Source organism: Apteryx mantelli, chromosome Z, assembly GCF_036417845.1.
Source record: "Apteryx mantelli isolate bAptMan1 chromosome Z, bAptMan1.hap1, whole genome shotgun sequence".
Classification (NCBI taxonomy): Eukaryota; Metazoa; Chordata; class Aves; order Apterygiformes; family Apterygidae; genus Apteryx; species Apteryx mantelli.
The window spans coordinates 58,640,331-58,659,769 of record NC_090020.1 but is presented as its reverse complement, the minus strand read 5'-3'; the positions used below and the strand labels follow the sequence as shown (position 1 = coordinate 58,659,769).

At 39.1% G+C, this 19,439-nt stretch overlaps 1 protein-coding gene across 1 annotated transcript in view; it reads left to right on the top strand.

The window, feature by feature from the left end:
• The window catches only part of MRPS27 (mitochondrial ribosomal protein S27), a 47,961-nt gene that overhangs the window by 19,116 nt on the left and 9,406 nt on the right, over positions 1-19,439 (top strand). The window contains exons 5-8 of the mRNA XM_067316380.1: positions 12,582-12,696; positions 13,209-13,287; positions 14,590-14,705; positions 17,538-17,640. Of these exons, the coding sequence (XP_067172481.1) occupies positions 12,582-12,696; positions 13,209-13,287; positions 14,590-14,705; positions 17,538-17,640 (413 nt within the window). The remainder of the gene's footprint in view (positions 1-12,581; positions 12,697-13,208; positions 13,288-14,589; positions 14,706-17,537; positions 17,641-19,439) is intronic.

Sequence of the window (19,439 nt, the reverse complement as noted above, 5' to 3'; positions counted from 1 at the left end):
CCTAAGGGCAGAAGAAGCTTGTGTTACAAATGGACTCACAAAATAATGCTTTGTTATAATTGGATAAAGGTACTGATAAGCAAAGGTCGTAGCTTAACATTTTCCTGGAGTGGTTTCTGAGGTTATTTCTTTCTGTCTTTTCCGGAAATGGGAGAGTAAGGTGCAATTTTCTGAGTGTAAGATGTCTAGTAGGGAAGGGAAAAACTGAGTTCAGGCTGCCTACCATTTTTTTCTTTTAATGCTGCTTTAATAGTGAGCTATTTCTAAAGCTGCATGCTCCAGATAACATATCTATATTGTCTGCTGCAATGAAGGCAGTTGCATTTTCGTTGCTTCTCTGTACCAAGCACTCCAGTCACTCTGCTCAGCTACCTATGCCTGTCCCTTCTGGCAGAGTCCCAGTTATCTCTTTTTCCGTTTCTTTTACTTGGTAAATTTTGGTTCACAGACACAATGATTTCTTCCTTATCTTTTTCTCTTTTTTGGGGGAAAAGGGGTAGCGGGCCTCAGAGGTAGAAACCCAAATGCCTCCTATCAGCTGATAATGCCTCATCATCATGATACCCCTTACCTTACTGCTAAAATCCTGGCATGCCCCCTTTCCCTGAAGTTGCATGTCCCCAGGCCTCTCAACTGCCTCACTGTCTCCCCTTTGCTATGCCAGTTCAAAAGCCTGAGGGGCTCTGTTAAACATGAGGTTGGTCCTGCACAGAATGAGTCTCTTCTTAGCTGCTCTCTTCTTAGCAATTTGTTTTCCATCTTTGTCACCCTGGCTAATCTTGTGGGACACTGGGGTGCACATCCTTAAAATGTGCCAGGCAGAGTTATAGTCTCTGCCTCCCTGCTTTAGTCTAATTACTGATCCATGTATATGTGCAGGTACTCAGCTGGTTGAGTCAGGTCCATTGTAGCTGGAGGAACCATGTGTTGTCTCTTTGGACCAGGGGAGGATCTGGCTTGGATACTGCTTCAGGGAGCATTTAAACAAGCAACAATGAATGCTTTCTTTGGTTTGCTGTTAAAATTGGAAGTGGGTATACAAGAGAGCAGCTGGTAGAAGCTCCTGTTTTTTCAGCTGTAAATGTAGACACAATAAACACATTCCTTGTTGCTTCTCTTGCTGAAAACTAAACAGGGATTTTGGATTTTTTCTGGATTTTTTTTTTTTTTGATTTTTTTCCCTTTACTGCAGAGCTTGTCAAGCTGAAAGTGCTGAGATTTTGGCAATTGGCTTTGCAAGCAGGTTTGCACCTTTATGAGTAATCTCTTTTTCCAAGAACTGGTGTATATATAAAGCTGGCTTTCATCTCTAAAGTCAACTTTGTGATCATTCCCTTTAAATTGTTGTTTATTTCATTCTGATCTCTCCTCCTCTTTCACTGCTGTTCTCATTAACTTTTCACAAAGGGGAAAACTACTCCTTTCTCCAGTCTAATCAGCTGCTTTCTGCTTTGTACCATTAGGAAAGGAGCAGAGCAGGGCCAAATCCAGGCACAAACAAATAGATGGCCTCTTCTGGCGGCAGACTGCTGGGAGTTAAATGGATGTAGCCACCCTGCCTTACAATGCTTGTGTTAAAGCTCTGGAAAACCAGACTGTCTGCTGATGTTTCTACTGAGGGGATGGACAAGGTATAGCAACTACTGTGAAAGCAGGACAGAGGAGCCTTCATGGCAGGAGCAGAAGAGTGAGCTCTCTTTGCAGGAGGGATTCCTCTCTTTCTGTTCCAGTGAATTTACTATCCTGCAGTGATCACACCTTCCCAGAAGGCTTCCCTTATCCAGGTTTAATAGTAAAGCAGCAGCTTCATCCCACATAAGATGATAGTCATGACTCTTTGGAGGAATAAAAAAAAAAACCCTGAAACATGTCAGATTAGTAATTGCACATAGTTGTAATGTTCCCCCCCCTCCTTCCTATCTTCTCTGTTCTCATATGCAGTACATGACATGGCATTTATAAGCCTCCTATACTGTGAGTGCCTCAGAGAGCTGGATGCTCCTAAATGTCAGTTCAGTGCCTGAATGCAAGAGCTGAGTAGGCCAGTGCAGCAAGGAGCAATGGCAGGACATACATGGGCTTGCATCATGTACTGATGCTCAGCAGCAGCAGCAAAGCCAGCAGTGGGTTTTATTTGCGACTATCAGTCTTGGCTGTATTCCTATTCCAAAAGAGAAGGAACTGTAATTCTTCTGCATTTTCACATCCTTTGTCTGTTCTGGGTCGTGCAACCTCACTTAACTGTGCAGCTTGTACCTACCTACACAAGAGAACAGTTGTCCCACGGTGCACGCAGTACTTGAAGTGAGTTACCTACTGTGTCTCTCTTCAAATAACAGATCTGACAATACAGTGTTTTTTCTGAAAAGGACTACCTAAAAGTAAAACAATCACAGGGCTGGTGAAAGCCCATAAATTTCAAACTGCCTGACAAAATGCTTGAGTCAGTTTTATCATGATTAACTTTAACTTGCTTAGTGTTCAGTGTGCTTGGTATCTCACACAACAGAATAAGAGTCATTCCTGTCCCACCAGGCTTATGAAGAAGTTTCATTGGGAGAAGCAGGGAAGCTGTTGGTCTTTGAGACATTACATCAGACATTAGATGGATTCAAGGTGGACTGCCTGCTAGCAGCTTTGACCAGAGTCAAGCTGAGGAGAACTGTTGGACTCCTTCAGGTGTATTTTTCTCTGTCTCCCCGAGTAGGATCCTCAAACATCAAGCCCTGGCTGTGCACCTAAGATTTACTTTTCAGAAATGGTTGCCTTTTGTCAGTGGCTGTGCCTGAAACTAGAAGTGAGTCTCAGGTGTTGTGCTTAATATGGAAACCTCTTTTGTTTTCCTTGACAGTTCATCCTATAGGCCTGCCACCCCTTTGCTCATGGAGTGCAGAAGGGCAGCAATGCACAATGGAATCGGACTGTAGTGGTGAAGAATGAGGAGAGCACAGGTAGTAGGTTAAAATCAGGTTAACTTGAACTGTGTAAATATGGCAGTGAATCTGAAAAGGTGAAACGTGAACTGTGCAAATGGCATTTTCTCAAGTGTTTGGCAGCATAATGTAAAGTTTAGCTTTTCCTGAGCTTAAATCGACTAGTAAGATCTGTTCAGTAATTGTATTCTGACAGCATTCTCTTGCCTGTATATTCTTTTTGTTTAGGTTGCATGTGGTATGAAACTGAACAAGTTTGCGGAATAAACAGTTTGACTCAGATGCTTCTGTATTCCAGCTTTTGATACTCAAGCCAGAGAAATACATAACTTGTAATCTGTGCAAATTCAACTGTAATCAAACTGAGAAGTGTCAAAGGTTGCATCAGACAGTGTAACATTACAGTAGTCTGAAGCTAGTCTCTGGTGTGTTCATGAGAGGTACTTTGTGAAGCATAAGGAATTTGAATAGAATAAATGGAAAACTCAGTGAATTATGCATCTGACAGAATGATGTTCATTTCTTCTCAAGTTAAATTTAGCCTGTACATTAGACACCATTAAAAAGTCTCTGTTTGCAAATACAGTAATAGCAGTATCTAATAATAGGGTGGTTTTTTTCCCGCTCTTAGAATAAAAAGTCATTTTTGGTGAGATTGCTTTTGTTGATGGCATTTTTACACACACCCATAAAGCATTCCCTTTTAATACAATGTGAAAGGGGCATGCTATAATAGTTTAAGCATAGCAGTAGAAGGCACAAACTCCTGAACGTTGATCCTAACTTTGACTCAGTCCCCTCTGTCACTGAACAAACTATTGCAAAACTTCTTTAGAGTCCCAGTCTTGTCAGCTTGAAAATCCTGAGGTTTTGCCTCTCTGTCCAGCTTGGTTAATTACTGATGGAACACAGACTTTGCTGTGGCATCATTGCAAGAGGATGTAATAGTTTAAGTAAAGACAGAATAACAGAGGTTTGGTTTTCATGCTGGGACTTTTGATGGCTGAGAGCTGGACATTTTCTGAAGCATCTTAATTGCTTTATTTATTTCCAAAAATGTAACACTAATTAGTAACACCTAATAAGCTTTGAAAAAATTTATTCCCTAAAATCACATAGTCTTACATATAGCCCTGGTTTAAGAAAGACCATGATTTAAGTACTTTTTTGGCACCCAAGAAGTTTTAAACTGACCTGCAATATGCAGTTAGCAGGAACTAGCTTTCTGCTTTGCACTGTTTTTCAGGTAGTCTTTAGGAGATCTCTCTCTCACTTTCTGCATAATGAACCAGTTACAAAGGCAATTGCAGCAATTACAAATTACAATTACAAACAAGCTTTCACAAACATTTCTTTTTCATTTTGAAAAATTCATCCAGTCGATAACGTGAGTACCAACTTTCAGGCGGGTGGAGAATCATTTGAACTAATGACTGGTATAACAGCCCTGGTAAAAAGGTAACAACTAAAAAGGTATTTTATTTACATATGCCATTTTACAGGCATTGTGTTAATCAGTTTTCAGAGAGATGAGTAAAGATTCCAGCAGAACTGACTTTTTGTCAAGCTATAATACAGTAAGTTTTAGTCTGACACACTTTGAAGTTGCTGAGATTCAAAAAACTTCCCAAAGCAGGAAATCTAATGTGTTGAACAGTTCCTAGTTTCTCTCTATATATTTTTCTGTGCCAGGATACCAGGAAAAGATATAATTAATGCAAGTGTTGGTTTAAATTAGGCTTTATTATGGTTGCATGGGGATGAGGAAAGGCACTAGAGATTATCTTATCAGAGTCACTATAGCAACAGCTCACCCCATCATTCTCTGTGTTTTCCTGAGCCTATGATACTCTCCATTCTGTCACTAGATTATTAATGGCATTTATATTCAGAACCAGTCATTTCAACTGTAAAAGCCCAGGAGTATTTTTAAGAGAGAGAAATCCTTGGAGCTGTGTCCTTTACAGTCAGTGAAGGAGTAGTTTGGAGAAAGGTTGGGCTTTTTGTTATTATTGTTATTATTAAGACAAGGCTTTTCTTTTTTTTAACTGATGCTCCTCAAAGGAGTTCAGTTTTAGGATGAAAGTAGTATGGTTTATTTATGTGCATGAGAGGATAATCTGATTTCCTTGCCCATCTTTTCCAAAAGAACTGAGAGAGGTGAAGGGTGATGGGTAACAAGACATTCCATACATCCTTGGACAGGAAAAATAGGAACACTACCTTAAAGCATCTGATCATTTGATTTCTTTCATTGTGCCTATATTTTTAAGGAACAAGAAGTGAAGCAAATCTCCCACGCTGTCCACCTACATCATCATTCTGTCCTGACCATAAAGTAAAGGAGTAAAGCCCAAAAGGGGGTTGCTTGTTTCTTAGTTTGCATTTGTAATAAAACTTCTGAATGTTGATAAAATGACTTGCTTCTATTTTCTGTGAACCTAAGCCAGGCACCGCCACCTTTTCTCAGTAGCAATATTTAAATTGCCAGAATGCTCTTTTTCTCCCCCCGTCTCCTGGGGATCCCCAAATGGCCAGTTTTTACTTCAGTGAGCTGGCAACCTTCCCTTTAACCTGACTAGTTTAAATATTATTCTTAAAACAAGGAACCATGTTGTTATCAGAATTTTGAATGTTAACGCCTTTAATTTCTAGGTAGACAAGGCCTGTGACTAAGGTCCTGTTATACCGGGTTGTGAAAGACACACAGAGCACATTCACCAAATGGATATTGAAGACCTGGCTCATGCTGGGAACATTCTTTTGAGAAGGGCACTTCCTTTGGTGTCCTGTTGGGAAGCGCACGGTTCTGAAGTATTTTGAATCAATGTGTCCGTTAGAAGATTTTTTTAGCAAATGAATTTAACAGCCTGAAAGAGTTTTCCCGGGGACTGAGAGAGTGTCCTTGGAAGAAGTATGTTGTTTGAGCCTGGGGTCTGGCTTTTGCTTTTCCACTCTGGTTATGATCTAATTAGTATAAAGGTTGGAGTAAATTCAAGGCAAGCCTGTAGGATACTTAGGTTGATAATGTTTTCTGAACGTTTATTCCTCTCTGCCCTTTGCAAATTATTCTAGAGGGGTTCAAGGCTGCCAGTTGTAACCTAATGGCAGAAGATTGGAAGAGCGCCCCCTCCAGTTCTGTTATGTTCACTGCTAGTAGACAGAAGGACAGATAAATAACTCAGGTATTTTCAGAGCCAAGAATCCCAATACAGTGTTTTAGCTTTCGCTGCAGTCTCTAAATCTGCTGCTCTTACTGTTTCTTTTGTGGTGGTTTTTCTATCTATTTATTTAGAAGTAAAGCATTTCTTTTGTGTTGCTGTATACTGCCTCTCCATTTGTACATTGTTATGAAATTTATAATGTTTATAATGTCTAGTGTTTTAAAACTATTTGATGATTCTGTTTTTTTCTTTTAACATAATAAGATTGTTCTTTGTATTTTACTTACAAGGGTGCCTTAAACCCATCAAAAGAAAGATGATCATTTAGAGTAACATAATGCTGGGAGTTGACAACGACGGGCATAAATGCTTGTTTTGTCAGAAATTCAGCTTGTCGGTCATTTGTTAGTCAACTCTAATAACTGACTGTCAAATAAAGTAGGTAGGTCAGTAGAGGATAAACTAGATCCTAGAAGCCGTATGGGTTGATTGCCTTATGTGATAGACATTGTTGGGAAGAGACTTTGCAAAGCTGAGCTTTCTACGCAGCACAGTGGTTTTGAGCAACGCAGTAGCTACTTTGAGACTATTAAATGGTAAATTCTGTCCCTCCTGTTGTTAGGAGAGGGTGATTACCAGTGTGATATCCCGAAATTGCCAGCATGTCTCCCGTCTTCTTAAATGACCGTGTAGTATGTACCTCTCCCCAAAATATCTTCTCCCTCAAGTCTGCTTGTTACTTCTACCAAGCATAAGGGCTAAAACCCAAGTAAAACAGTAACATTGGACTAGGCAGAAATAAAAAATGAATGTGGTATAACTGGTGAGCAAGACTAGATAATAAAGACATTCTTTAAGTTTCCTCTTCAGGCTTGATGTTTGACTGTGCTTCTATATTGTAGTTTCCCCATATCTAAAATCAGACTGCTTAGGCCTATTTTGAGGCCACATTTATCACTGTTAGAGCTCTGTGGAACTCCTGAGCAAAAGATGCTATGCAGAAACCATGCGTTCATATGGAGATGCAGTGAGCCTCATTTAGAAGAATCAACTTTAAAGCTGAAGCAATCAAGAGCTAAACAAGTTTAAAATCAAAATTCGGGAAAGTAAAAATTAAAACAGAAGAAGGGATGAACATGGACTATCTTCAGGAAGTATGCAGAGCTTCTTCTCTTCTTGTATTAGAGCTCAAGAGTTCTGCCTCACAGCATTAAACTATCCTCCACTATAGTTAATTCATCCAATTTTTTAAACCTGTTCTGTTGCTGCTTTTGATAATTGATTTCTTACACTACAAATGCTATTTCATTATTTTTATTTCAAAAGGAAAGTGTTCCCTCTGTTTTTGCTTGAGTGTAGGCAGTTAGTGCGTATTTCCTATATGACATGATTAAAGGTGAAATTTTTAAAAGGATGCATACGAATAAAGGTGTAGGCACAGATGTAGGCAAAGAAGAGGTGGAAAAATAAAGTTTCTTTCATTCTTAGAAGGAAATTTCAAGCAACAAAGATTTTTTTCATGGCTGTTGTCTTTGACACTGACACATGAGCAATGCCTCCGGGTCCATTTAAAATGCAGAGGATTTCTCCCAAGGCCTGTGGCTTGAAATGACAAACAAAAGGAGACTTTTGGGTGACGTTTTCCTTAGCCTTCCAGTTTCCAAGCTAAGCCTGCCTGGAATCTATTTGATCATTATGCACTGTAGCTTAAAAAATGTGCCTGGGAAGAAAAAACCATGTCATTGCCAAGGAGCTTTGCAGCCCTATATGAATTGTGTGCAGAATGTGGAGCGGCTTTGGATTCATTCCATCGAGACAGCTTCTTCCTGGCTCTCAGAGACATTTCTTATGATAGCATTTATTTGTTTTAAGTCTCTTTACATTTTGCTTCAAGACTTTTAGGAATTTGAAGTGGATGAGAAATCTGACAGTCTTTTCTCCTGATTAAAACAAATGAGCATTCAGACCCATATTTCTCTCTTGTTCTAAGAGAAATAAGATTTGAAGTGTAGGTGGAAGAAATTCATTACAGTGGCTACCACTAGGTAGGTTCTCTTTCTTTTCTGGGTTAGAGCCTACAAGTAGCCTAGCAGTGTATGAAACCTTTTTGATTTTAATTCTTATGAGGAAAGCAAAGTAACGCATCTAAATGATCCATATGAAATAATGAAAGACTGGGGGGTTCTCGAGGTTGTTTTGTTGTCAGTTTCTCCACTTTCTTGAAAATGGAAGGAGACAGTACAGGAATTTTTAAGACATATGAACACAGCATTACGGTTGAAGTTTTATTTATAGAAATGCAAAGTCAGTGAAACAAAATGCAGATGAAATTTAGAAGGTCTTGAAAAATAATCCAAAGGCATAGGAGCTCATACAGTCCCGTGCACTGTACATATAGATCATAACAAAATACTTACTCATTAGGTAAGACAGGAGCAAGAGAAAGGAGAGGGACTCTTCTTCCTATTTCACAGACAGAGAAAAAGAAAAATAGTGTATTGCACAAGGAGAACCTCTGGCAGTACCACGACTTCAGTCCACCCCTAAGAAAGCTGGAGTGCAAAATGAGAGCTTCTGATCAGCTTAGCAAAGAATTAGAACAGATTTGCTGAGCTGGCTTTTCCTCCATACAGCAGAGCTGTTCCCAGTAGCGTATTTCTTCTGCATCAGCTGCTGTTCTGTAACCCATCAGGCTTTCCTGCACTGTCTTCCTCATTCATGACTGTCTCCAAAGCAGTGAAATTCCCTCTGCCCCCAAACCTGGGGAAAAGACAGTGCTGCATCTTCATGCTTCTGTTTGTTCTCAGGATTGCTATATTATTTCCCTTGAGGAAAAAAAAAAATGTGAAAGCAGCACTAGAGTGTATCACCACTTGATGGCACCAAGCAAATTTGAAAGGCCATCTAAAATAAATAAATAAAGAGAAGCAACCCAGCTTTTCTGCAGTGTGGGAGAGCATCAGCAGAACTCATGCTTGCTAAGATAGTAACAATCCTTAAAGCATTCTCCGCATCGGATAAACTTTACAATTGCTCAGTTTCTCTAACACAGCATGAGTACTTCAGCACCACTGTAAATAATCAGCAACAGGGCCTTGTGAGGAAGTTAGTAAACTAGAAATGTATTCTTAGCTTGATGTGCTGGCCAGTTTGTGAGCAAGAGAGGGTGTGTGGTTGTTTGGCTAAAAATGCTCTCACTGCATTGTGCTGAGTCTGTATGCTCTGCCCTCTCCCAGGATGCAGTAATATTCGTTTTGCAGCTATGAGACAATGGTTTAATGAAAATCACATTTCTGGACTGGATCATTTGAACAATTTTCCAAAATAAGGGGAATTCTAGTATCATTGCACTGTGTGCTCTTAGATTCACAATGACCTTGATATTTCAGTAACTCCTTCTCATAAAGATACTCCTCTCCTGATTCCCTTAGGAGTAGGTGTTCTCAGTTCAGTGACTAGGAAGATCACCATATTGATTCCTTAGCCATTAACATTAAAGTGTACCAACAGTGAGCTCCCCTAATACTGTTATGGATGCTTCTCCTTGTCTTTTCTGAATGCATTACAAGAATCTTGTGTTTCTCGGGTTTTTATTAGATCTCAGAAAAATGAGTCTCAGCAGCAGACATCTGCAAGATAACCTCCTGGTCTTTCCATTAAACACACAGCAATTGCTAGAGGTTCCTTTATTTAATTCATTCTGAATCCTCTGCTTTCTGTAGTTTTAGCTTCCTTCTGTCTTTTCATCTGTCCCTGAACATATTGCCTTGCTTAATTATATCCTGTTATGTGTTTCGTGGAGAAAGAGAAGGAGGAAGATGTTAATGCTTGTCAAAATGACCAGCGATCTCCTCCTTCCCTGATTCCATTTCAAATAAAAATGTCTGCCATATTTGCTTAGTTTGTCTAGGTTAGCCATGAAAAAGATAATCTATGGGCTTCGGTTCTGACAGAGCTCATCCCAGCGTTATATGGATGAGAAATGATTAAAGAATGCAGTGTGCCTCTTTCTCTTTCACTTCCAGCTCTCCTTCTACCACATCATGGATTAACAGAAGTGTGTAGTGCTGGGGAAGCGTATACATGCACATGTATTACATTCTTGTTGACATAGAGACAGAGTAATTTTGGCACCAGTCCTCTCTCTTCATTCCCACACAACTGTTCTGTAATTAATTAATTATTTATTTTGTAGAATTAACTAGAAAATTCTTTGGCTGAGAAGCTGTTTTGCTTTTTGTTGTATAGCACCCAGCACAGTGGAGAGCTAGCCCAAGAGTAAGGATCTTAATAGTAACACACAGTAATTATGTTATATCTGATAGATCCCATGATTGTCTGTATGTACACAAAAATGAGTCCCAGCCCTTCAAAGTTCACGTGCAAGATGGTTTAAAGTGTCTTCATCATATGCCCCTGAGTTTTGTGCATATTGATTCCAGAAACTTATTCGTATTTAAGATCACTGTTATCCTATTTCTAGACCATATCACATCCCTGATTAGACCTTTTACTGACCAGTTATAATTTAACTACTGAACTTAGAAGTGTTTCACCATTACAGCAGGCTGTAGTATTCCCAAGGTGCAGGAGATATGGGAGTGCTCTCTCCTCCTGTGGTGTACTGAAGAGAATACATACAGCTTTGCTTATAGGTGAATGTTCAAAGCCATTAAAACATTCCATTTTTTTAATGTCTGCTTATTTTCTGGTAACAAACTTGTAGGAAGGATGCCAAAGACTAAGTGTGCTAATGGAAGGGGCTAAGTATCTGAGAGTATTTGAGTGTCATGTTTTTATAAGGCAAAACGTAGTCTTCCATTTTGAAAAAATAGCAACCATGAAATGAAGCAGCTTTAAAAGGTGCTGGCAGCTTTATTAGTGGGTGCTGATGTTGCACTCTGACCTGTCTTAAATGGCTGGTGAAACAGTCTGTAGCAATTAGATAATTGTTTCACCAAAATATGATTAAATCCAAATGCCTGTAATTGATGCTTCCTGTAAGCATTATTGAAACAGAACTTTAACAAAAGCAAATATACATTCTTACTATTCCCAATATTTGAATTCCAGAGGGAATAAAGTGGAAAGCAATTAGAGCAACAAAATGGATGTTTGTAATTTAATATTCAAAGCATGCTTTTCTTTTTCTGTTAAATTCTAATTTAATGGAGAGATTTCATGTGCCACTTAAGAAAGAGCATGTTTAGACTTTGCGTAGTTGTTTAGCTCTGCTCTTGGTACTGAAGTCTTCAGGATTCTGAAGACTCTGTAGACTGGGATATTTTTCCAGGCTTGGTGATCTGTATAGCTCTTAGCCGTGGGATACAATATGCAGAAATTCACTGGGGGGGGGGGAGGGGGGAAGAGAGTTGGTGGCCACATTAATCTGATAAATGTTCTGGAAAGCATGCTCATTCAGATGGAAGAGCCAACCCTGCTTTTAAATGGTGCTGCAGCTTGGCTCGAGGCTGCAAGCATCTGCACATGAGCCCAGCTCAGTCATCAGCATTTTCTACAGGAAGTGGCAGTCACTTCTGTTTTGGGGACTGAGCCCATTCTTCATGCACGCAATTTGAATTGAGAAAAGTTGTATGCATCTCTTGACACTTAGGTGTGAAATTCAGCCCAGAATCAAGTCAGCATCTCCTACCACAGGACCCTTAATTGGTTTTTGAGTCTTTGCCAAAGATAAAATCCCATATGCTTTCAGTCAGTTCTTTTCTAAATACATAGCAAAGTGTAAACAATGCTAGTGCAGCTGATGAGTGGGGTCAGAGGAGGGATCTCCAGCAGAGTTTCCCAGTGTGTGAGGCATGTTTCATTGATAAAGCATTTCCAAAAGCAAAGGAAACGTGCAGCAATCCAGGGATGGGCTGTGCTGTAATGCAATAAATTCTTAAGTGATCAAAGTGAGGCATGAGTTTCAGAGACTGGGAGACACCAGATTACACAACCTCTGAAGACACAAACTGAGCTGTATTTTCCTGTGATTCTGATTCTTCCTTATGTTAGTTGTCAGTCATGGAGCAACATCATGCTTTAAAATGACCAGCAAAAATACAGAGTTACACAGTCAGAAGGAAATAGTTAAAAAGTACTACAGTGTTTATAGCAATCTTAGTTGTTCTTCATAAATATACCAAACGGTTATTTTCGGGTATTCATCTTCTTAGGGGAAAAGCGGTCAGCTCTCTGGAAAGTAAGAAGTTTAAAATATTACACATTTGTTAAAAGGTCAGATTCTCCCTTCATGCACATTCTATTAAAGTGCATCAATGTTTTGTTTCTCTTGCTGAAAGGGCTAGCTAGATTGGAGTGGAGACAACGATTGCCTGTAGAGTGTCGTATTAGCAAGTAGAGACATTTATATTTGAGATCATGAAAAGCAGGGGTTCTAAAACACACAGTTTATTGATTACAGATTTTCTGTGTCTGCTACTAAAGAGTTATACTGTCATCTGGACCATTTGTCATCTTTTAGGTTTCGGCATAGTCCAAATTGCTGGTATTTGAGAGACTGGACTATCCACAGCTGGATCAGACAGTGCTTAAAATACAATGCAGAAGACAAAGCCCTGTACACATTAAAAAACAAGGTAAGCTTTTTCAAGGAAAAAACAGGACTATATTTGATCATATTTTTTGGACAAATGAAGCTGACCTGGAATTCCTGTTGTAGCCAGGTTTATAGACCATGTTTTCAACTTCAGATTTTTTTTGTCAAAATCAAAATTAAAGTTGGACCTGAGCTTCAGCTGAAACTCTTCAGAGCTTTTATTTCTTCTTCTTTCCTGGGAGGCTTTTTGCTATTAAACGATGCTAGTATCCAAAACATGCTAGATAAGATACAGGAGTGACATAAAAAAAACAAAGGCAGTCTCCCTCCTGCTCCCAAAGGCTAAGGTAAAACACCAACCCAGTACCTCAAAAAGTAGAAGGCCCACATCATGGTAGCAGTGTTAATAAGCTCCTTCAATTGCTAACTAACAGTCATATTGCGCCCGTGTGTGATACTAAGGTTCTGATCCTTCTGATACATACTGATTTATGCTTGGGAGGATTTGAATGGGAGATTTTCACAGTGATTTTTTTTCCTTCTTCTCTTCAGGTTCAATATGGAATTTTCCCAGATAATTTTACATTCAATATTTTGTTGGATTGTTTTATAAAGCAGAAGAAGTATGAAGGTAAGAAAGTATATATCACTTGTGCATCATCAGTTTTATGCTCTTAAATATGCAGGGCCTTTCACTGAATTCAAAACTTTTAGCCATGTTTTCTCTGGTCACCTTAAAAACACACCTTCTCCTTCCTTCCTTCAACTGCTTTTCTGCATGATTATGTCTTTTTTTCTGTTGGAATCTTATTCACTGTATAATTTTGAAACACTTGCGGTTCAGAGTTTCTACTGTGATTAATCTCATACTAATTCTAAACTATCTTATAACAATGTCTCAGGAGTTATTAGTGAGAATTATCTGTGATTAGAGCGTTATAAGAATTGAGATGTATGGTGTAGGGTTCATCTCACCTACATTTAGCCAAGCTACATACCTGAACTAAGCTATTTGTGTAGACTTTGTTACTGGTGAGAACCAGCTGCGCTGAATTGCCATGTTGAGGTCCCTGTCTTTCACTATGGATTATTTAAGGGTCCAGATGAATGATCTTCTCATGTTTGCTGATAAATATTTAAGGTTTTTATTTCACTGCAGGTTTTCTGGTACTGTAGACTTGCAGTGAACTTTTCTTGGCATAAACGTCTTGCAAAACAAACAGCTAAATGGGAAAGTAGAACAGCAGAATGACTTGTCTGTACCTTTTGTCATGATGATTATGCTAAATGAAATTAAAGCACATACTTATTTTAATTTGAGGGGCCCCTCCATGTCTGTGAATTCCCCCTCACTTGATCCATATTTCTTTTCTTTGACAGGCTCAAGGCCTTTTGTTTAACATACTGTCCTTCCTGACAGAGAGCATCACTGGAACTCCCTGTGGAGCTCCTCAAGACCACTGTTTGCTGAATACAGTGAATGCCCATGGGTGATGTGTGACAACATTTCTGCTCTCTTGTACTCTCCTGTCACTTAAGGGCAGTGAATTTAAGCCAGTCTTCTCTTGTTTCTAATCTAAAGAAAAAACAAAGAAGTCATTTTTAGACTAATTTTTTTTAAATATTAATGACTGAAGGGCTGACCAAAGAAAAGCCAACTGAAGTCAGAGAGTATTAAGCTAAGATGGATTTAGAAAGCTCCCTTGCTATAGTCTGATGTTATTCAACCCATTCATCCTTTCCAACTGTGTGTTAGAATAACCTGAGTGGGTAAGACTAATTCTCTACTATTAGTCATAAGAAATCTGTAATTTTCTCCCTAACTACTTCAAGACATACTACAGCAGTAAAGTATTGGTGAGCATCAGTGGGTGCGAAAGGAAGGAGCTGTGTAAATTTGCACTTGCTGATTATGTGTTTATTTCCTCCGTAGATGCTTTGTCAATAGTAACAGAGATCATGTTGCAAGAAAGTTTTGATGAATTCTCAACACAACTTCTTTCTCTCTATGTCTTATACCAATACCTGGCAACCAAGTCTGAATATACGGTAAGCTGATCACACTCAAAATGATACTCAGGGCCTCTGGTTCTAAGCATCATGGTGCAGTCAGCTGGGCGTTCAGTCTTGGATAGATTATATTTCCCTTAGGTTTACCTAGAAAAATGAAATTCTCCAGGTTTTTCCATTTTACAACTGTAGAAGAAAGAAAAACCAACAAAATAGAAAAGCCACCAAATAACTTGTCATCCCTTTTAGTTGCTCCTTTTTCTGAAAGGAAAAGCCTGTCAGGATTTTGAGGAGATCTGCTGGTCTGCTCATTGGAAGGTTATGAAATGAAACTACAGAAATTCAAACAAGGCTCCATTAGTTAACATGTATGTTGTGAGGAAAAACTGCAGAACATGTTACCTATTGTATGTGACACTATATTAAGGAAAGTGAGCATTGCTCACCATTAGAGCTTGGTAATGGAGATGCTGCAGCATTGTAAAGAATTTTCCGTAGGATTTTACTACCCCATTTGGTTTTGGGAGTATTCTGTTGCATCTCTGTTGCTTAAGGCCAGCATGACATTTCAGACTCTTGGAAATGGTGTTATTCTACCTTTATAGAAGGGGTTCAGTTAGGAATCAGCAAAGGGTTCTGCCTTGTCCATCTCTTCAGGCAGGTACTTCTGATATAATTTGGCACAAGCCTTGAAAAGCATGTTGTCATCTGTAAAAAAAATACTTGAGGCCTCCATTTGTGTTACACAAAGCATATTCCAAAATGCATAGTACAAGTGACTTAACGTTTTAATCAATTGGATTGTAATTTCTGATTTCACTGTAGAAAACAGATATTCATTTCCTTTTTCTTTCTTCTCCCCTCCATTTTCCATAAGTTTAGTATGCATGATCGCTTGTATATGGCAAGTAGAGGGACCAAAATCTCATTTTCCCAGTTTGTCTGTGTATCCTCACTGCAAAGACCAGCACTCATCAATGTGTGCATCATTTCATGAAGCTGGATATGCAGGCAAGGATGGCATAGACACATGATAGGTTTAAAAGACAAGCATGTTTATGCAATTGTGATCTATTTAATATGCATTTTGAAATAACCTCATTCAAAGCTACCTCTTATATGCCATACCTTTATATGCATACCCCACACAGACTGCCATTCAACACCTAGTAACACACAGTACCATTATGTTCCGTGGTTAATTAAGGAAGGAGTTAGGAGATCTGCTCAGCTGCCTCTGAACACGTCCCCTGCCCATTCACTTTTCCCAAGGTACAAGATCAGTAGTGTCCTGTTACAGACAGGCCCTTGATCATGGCTTATGTCTGGCAGACTGATATCATGTATTTTAACTTTGAGAGCTAAACCTTGGGACTGTGTCAGTGCTTGCATGCCAGAATTCAACCAACAGGAGTTGTAATAAAAAATTGTGCATGGTACTGGTTATAGAAAGGTTCCATTTTTCTGCTGCTGTGGCCACTGCAGAAAGCCTGACTGGTCTTGGCTCTCCCAAGGAAGTTTTCTCCTTGGCTGCTGCGAGGAATCAGTGTGATTACACTTTTCACTGAAAAGGTATGAAGGTTAAGTCCTTGTAATTCCTCTATCTCTTGAAGCCAAGTAGGCTGGCTCCAAGAAGAATCTGGACCTATAAAGCGCTGTTTTTTCCAGTTGCATTTAATTTTCCTAGAAGTGATTCAACAGGAAACAGTCCTATACCCTTGTATCCCTTTCCTGGGTCAGGTAATTTCCTTGCCTGGCTGTCAGGTGATGATATTTTGTGTTGGACAATGATATGCCAATGTCATGTAGCACCTGGACAGAGACAAGAAATGCCACACCTTGAATAAACATCTCTGAATAATGCACTGATCCAGAAGGCTGTGTTTTGTGTGTTTAAGAGTCAATATACATCACAATTTTTCAGAAGGTTTTTTCCTTTCACCGCAAATATTTGTTCCAGGTGTTATGGTAATAACCAAGATACTGAAGTACCCTGCAGCAAAACCCCGTATTAGACAGTCTGACCTCCTTCAATCTCTTGCTGTTTGTATCTTTCTTTTTGCTATTTTCTTAGCAATGGTATTTGTTTAGTCCCTTCCATTTGCAGAGAAGATACATATCATTCTTGAAATCTGTGTTTCTGTGGCCTTGAAAGATGTATCATACTATCCCACAGCAAAACAAAATCCACACCACTCCCATGGTTTCAGTCTACTTACTCATTGGGTCCCCTTCTCCATCCATCACTAGCAGTCTGGCTTGGACAGCTGCTACTTCTTTCTAGCTGGAAAGACAGCTGTGCTCTTAATACTAGGCCATTCCTAAGTGGACATACAGTGGTCTTGGTGAGTAACGTACATTCTTTTCACAGTGCAGGTTTTGGACATGGAGCAGCCCCTAGCAGCATATTCTTCTTTCAGCATTTTCCTATTCTAGTGAAGAATAGCGGGGCATGCATTTACTCACCGCATACTCAAAAGAAAGAGCTCCTCCAGTACAGAAGCCATGTAATTTTGTTTTCAACATCATTAGCCTGAAGCAATTCGTAAGACTTAGAGCGCAAAGGCAGAGTTTGACCACTGTAAAATCAAAGTAAATCTTTATCCCAAAGGAATCACACTGATTGATTTCCATGCAGACTCTTAGCTGCTCACATTTTATTGTCTTCCAAAAAGAATTATTCCTAAATGTAAGTATACTGTTCCTCAGAATATATGTTCCTCAGTGTAGGCTGGTACTGTAACTCTGAACACTTGACATGTTTAATGAATCTTTATTATTAAAACATCCAATGAAAGCCTCATGTGCTATCTTTGATTACTGCCATTTCATGCTTGTCAAGCAAAACTTACTTGGTTTATGTATTTGCAGTGGGAAGAGGAGAGAAATCTTGGCGCATCTCTGTTGCTTACTGGTCTAAAGCAAACAAGCACTGTGGGTTTTAGCTCCCAGCTGTATGGCTATGCATTCCTCGGTAAGTTTTACCTCCCTCATAGTCATCTTTTCCCATTATTGTCCTCAGCGGCTGAATTAATTGGCATCTTTGCTGTATTAAAATGTAATCAAGAAAAGACTAAAGAAAAAAAAGGCAGAAATAGTAGAAGGAACAATTTCAGAGTTATGACTGAATCTGTTTCGCAAGGCTGGAATGTTAGTACTGATTTGAATGCTATGCCCTTTATCACACCGTTCCACAACCTCGTTTAGGGCTCCCTGCAGCTTTGGATTGGCAGTTAAAAGAAGGAAGACATTCTTGCAGAACAGTAGAGTTTGTTTGTTTGTGGACTCACAATTTTTTCTAAAAACAAAAATATGGAATCCCATAAAACAGTTATAAAGTTAGGAACAATAGGGTCTTTTTTTTTTTTTTTTTTTTTAGGTACAGCTTGTGAGCTTCTAAACGTAATCCTAAAACCCCAAGAAGTTCACAGACCACAGCTTGAAAAACACTATTTTTAGAACATTTACTGCTTATTGCAACATTAGTGTTTCTGTTGTGAACAGCAATGCCTTTATTCTGTATCTGTTATGGAGCCCTGATTGCTAATGATAAGCTGTATTACTTAAAGAACAGTTAGATAAGAATATGTCTAGGATTGAGGAGGGGAGAAATGGGGAGAAGGGGTAGGTAATTCTTGAATTTAGATAATCTTTCTAACCTTTAGAGGAGTACAGTGCAGAGAGTTTTTGTCCTCTGCAGAATTTTTATTTACTTGAAATTAATTAATTCAAAATTAATCATTATGCAATTGTTTCATTATTGCATTATATTTTATTCTAGAAGTTACTGAGGGTAATTAAATGTGGGCATGTTCTTAAAACGTAGCTTCAAAATACAATGTGTAGTGGCAGAATAAGGATGCTGATTCTGACTTATCATGACTGTAAGACGAAACCACATATTCAGTCAAAAAGAGGGATAAATATGAAAGTTAAATTGAAAGCAGATTTTTCATAGGGCTGTTGTTTGTCATCCTGTGGAGATACTGATACAGATAGAGGAGCTTTGCTCTCCAGTTGGCATTCATTTTGGAATGTTTTTATGTCATATAGATTGGTTGAGTAGTGGCTGATTTCAGAAATGCACTTCACTGTTGTCTGTGAGCAGTAGTACTTGTTCCATGACATTGACATTCAGTAAATCAAAAGCTATTTCCTGTTAGGTCACATATTTCACAGTCTTGCCAACACTAATGGGACTGACCTCTGTAAGAGTGAAAAGTGTCTACGGGCACGGAGTGGCCTCAAGCACCTTAGCTATTTTAATTTAGGCATAATCCATAAGCTTTGTCTGCACACTTACTACCTTGCTTTCCCTAAACTATTCTCTTCCATATAAAGAAGAACAAGATGTGTTTTCATGGTTTTGCATTGTTACAGCCAGAGTACAAATTAGACTGAGAACTTGGATACGTGACTCTCTTAAACTACACTGAAATAGTGTTATTTGTTATACCCACAGTGACAAAATCAAGAGCTTAGAGTGACAGTCATTATAGATTAGTACTTACCAACTGGAATGTGATGCGCGTTTCTTCTGTATGTAGAACAGCTGTTTCATGTTCTTTAGTGTCACTCTCAGCAGATAATCCACATGGTCAATGGTGCTGCACATCACAGGTCCCGCTAAAGTCAGTGGAAACCTTGGTGCACAGAATGTCCTAAATTCAGAACCAAAATTTCAGCTTGTCAGGTCTCCTGTATTTCCTCCCAGGAAACTCTAGCTAGAAGTAGGAATACTGAGCTGTACAATTAGCCAGAGCATGTGCTGTA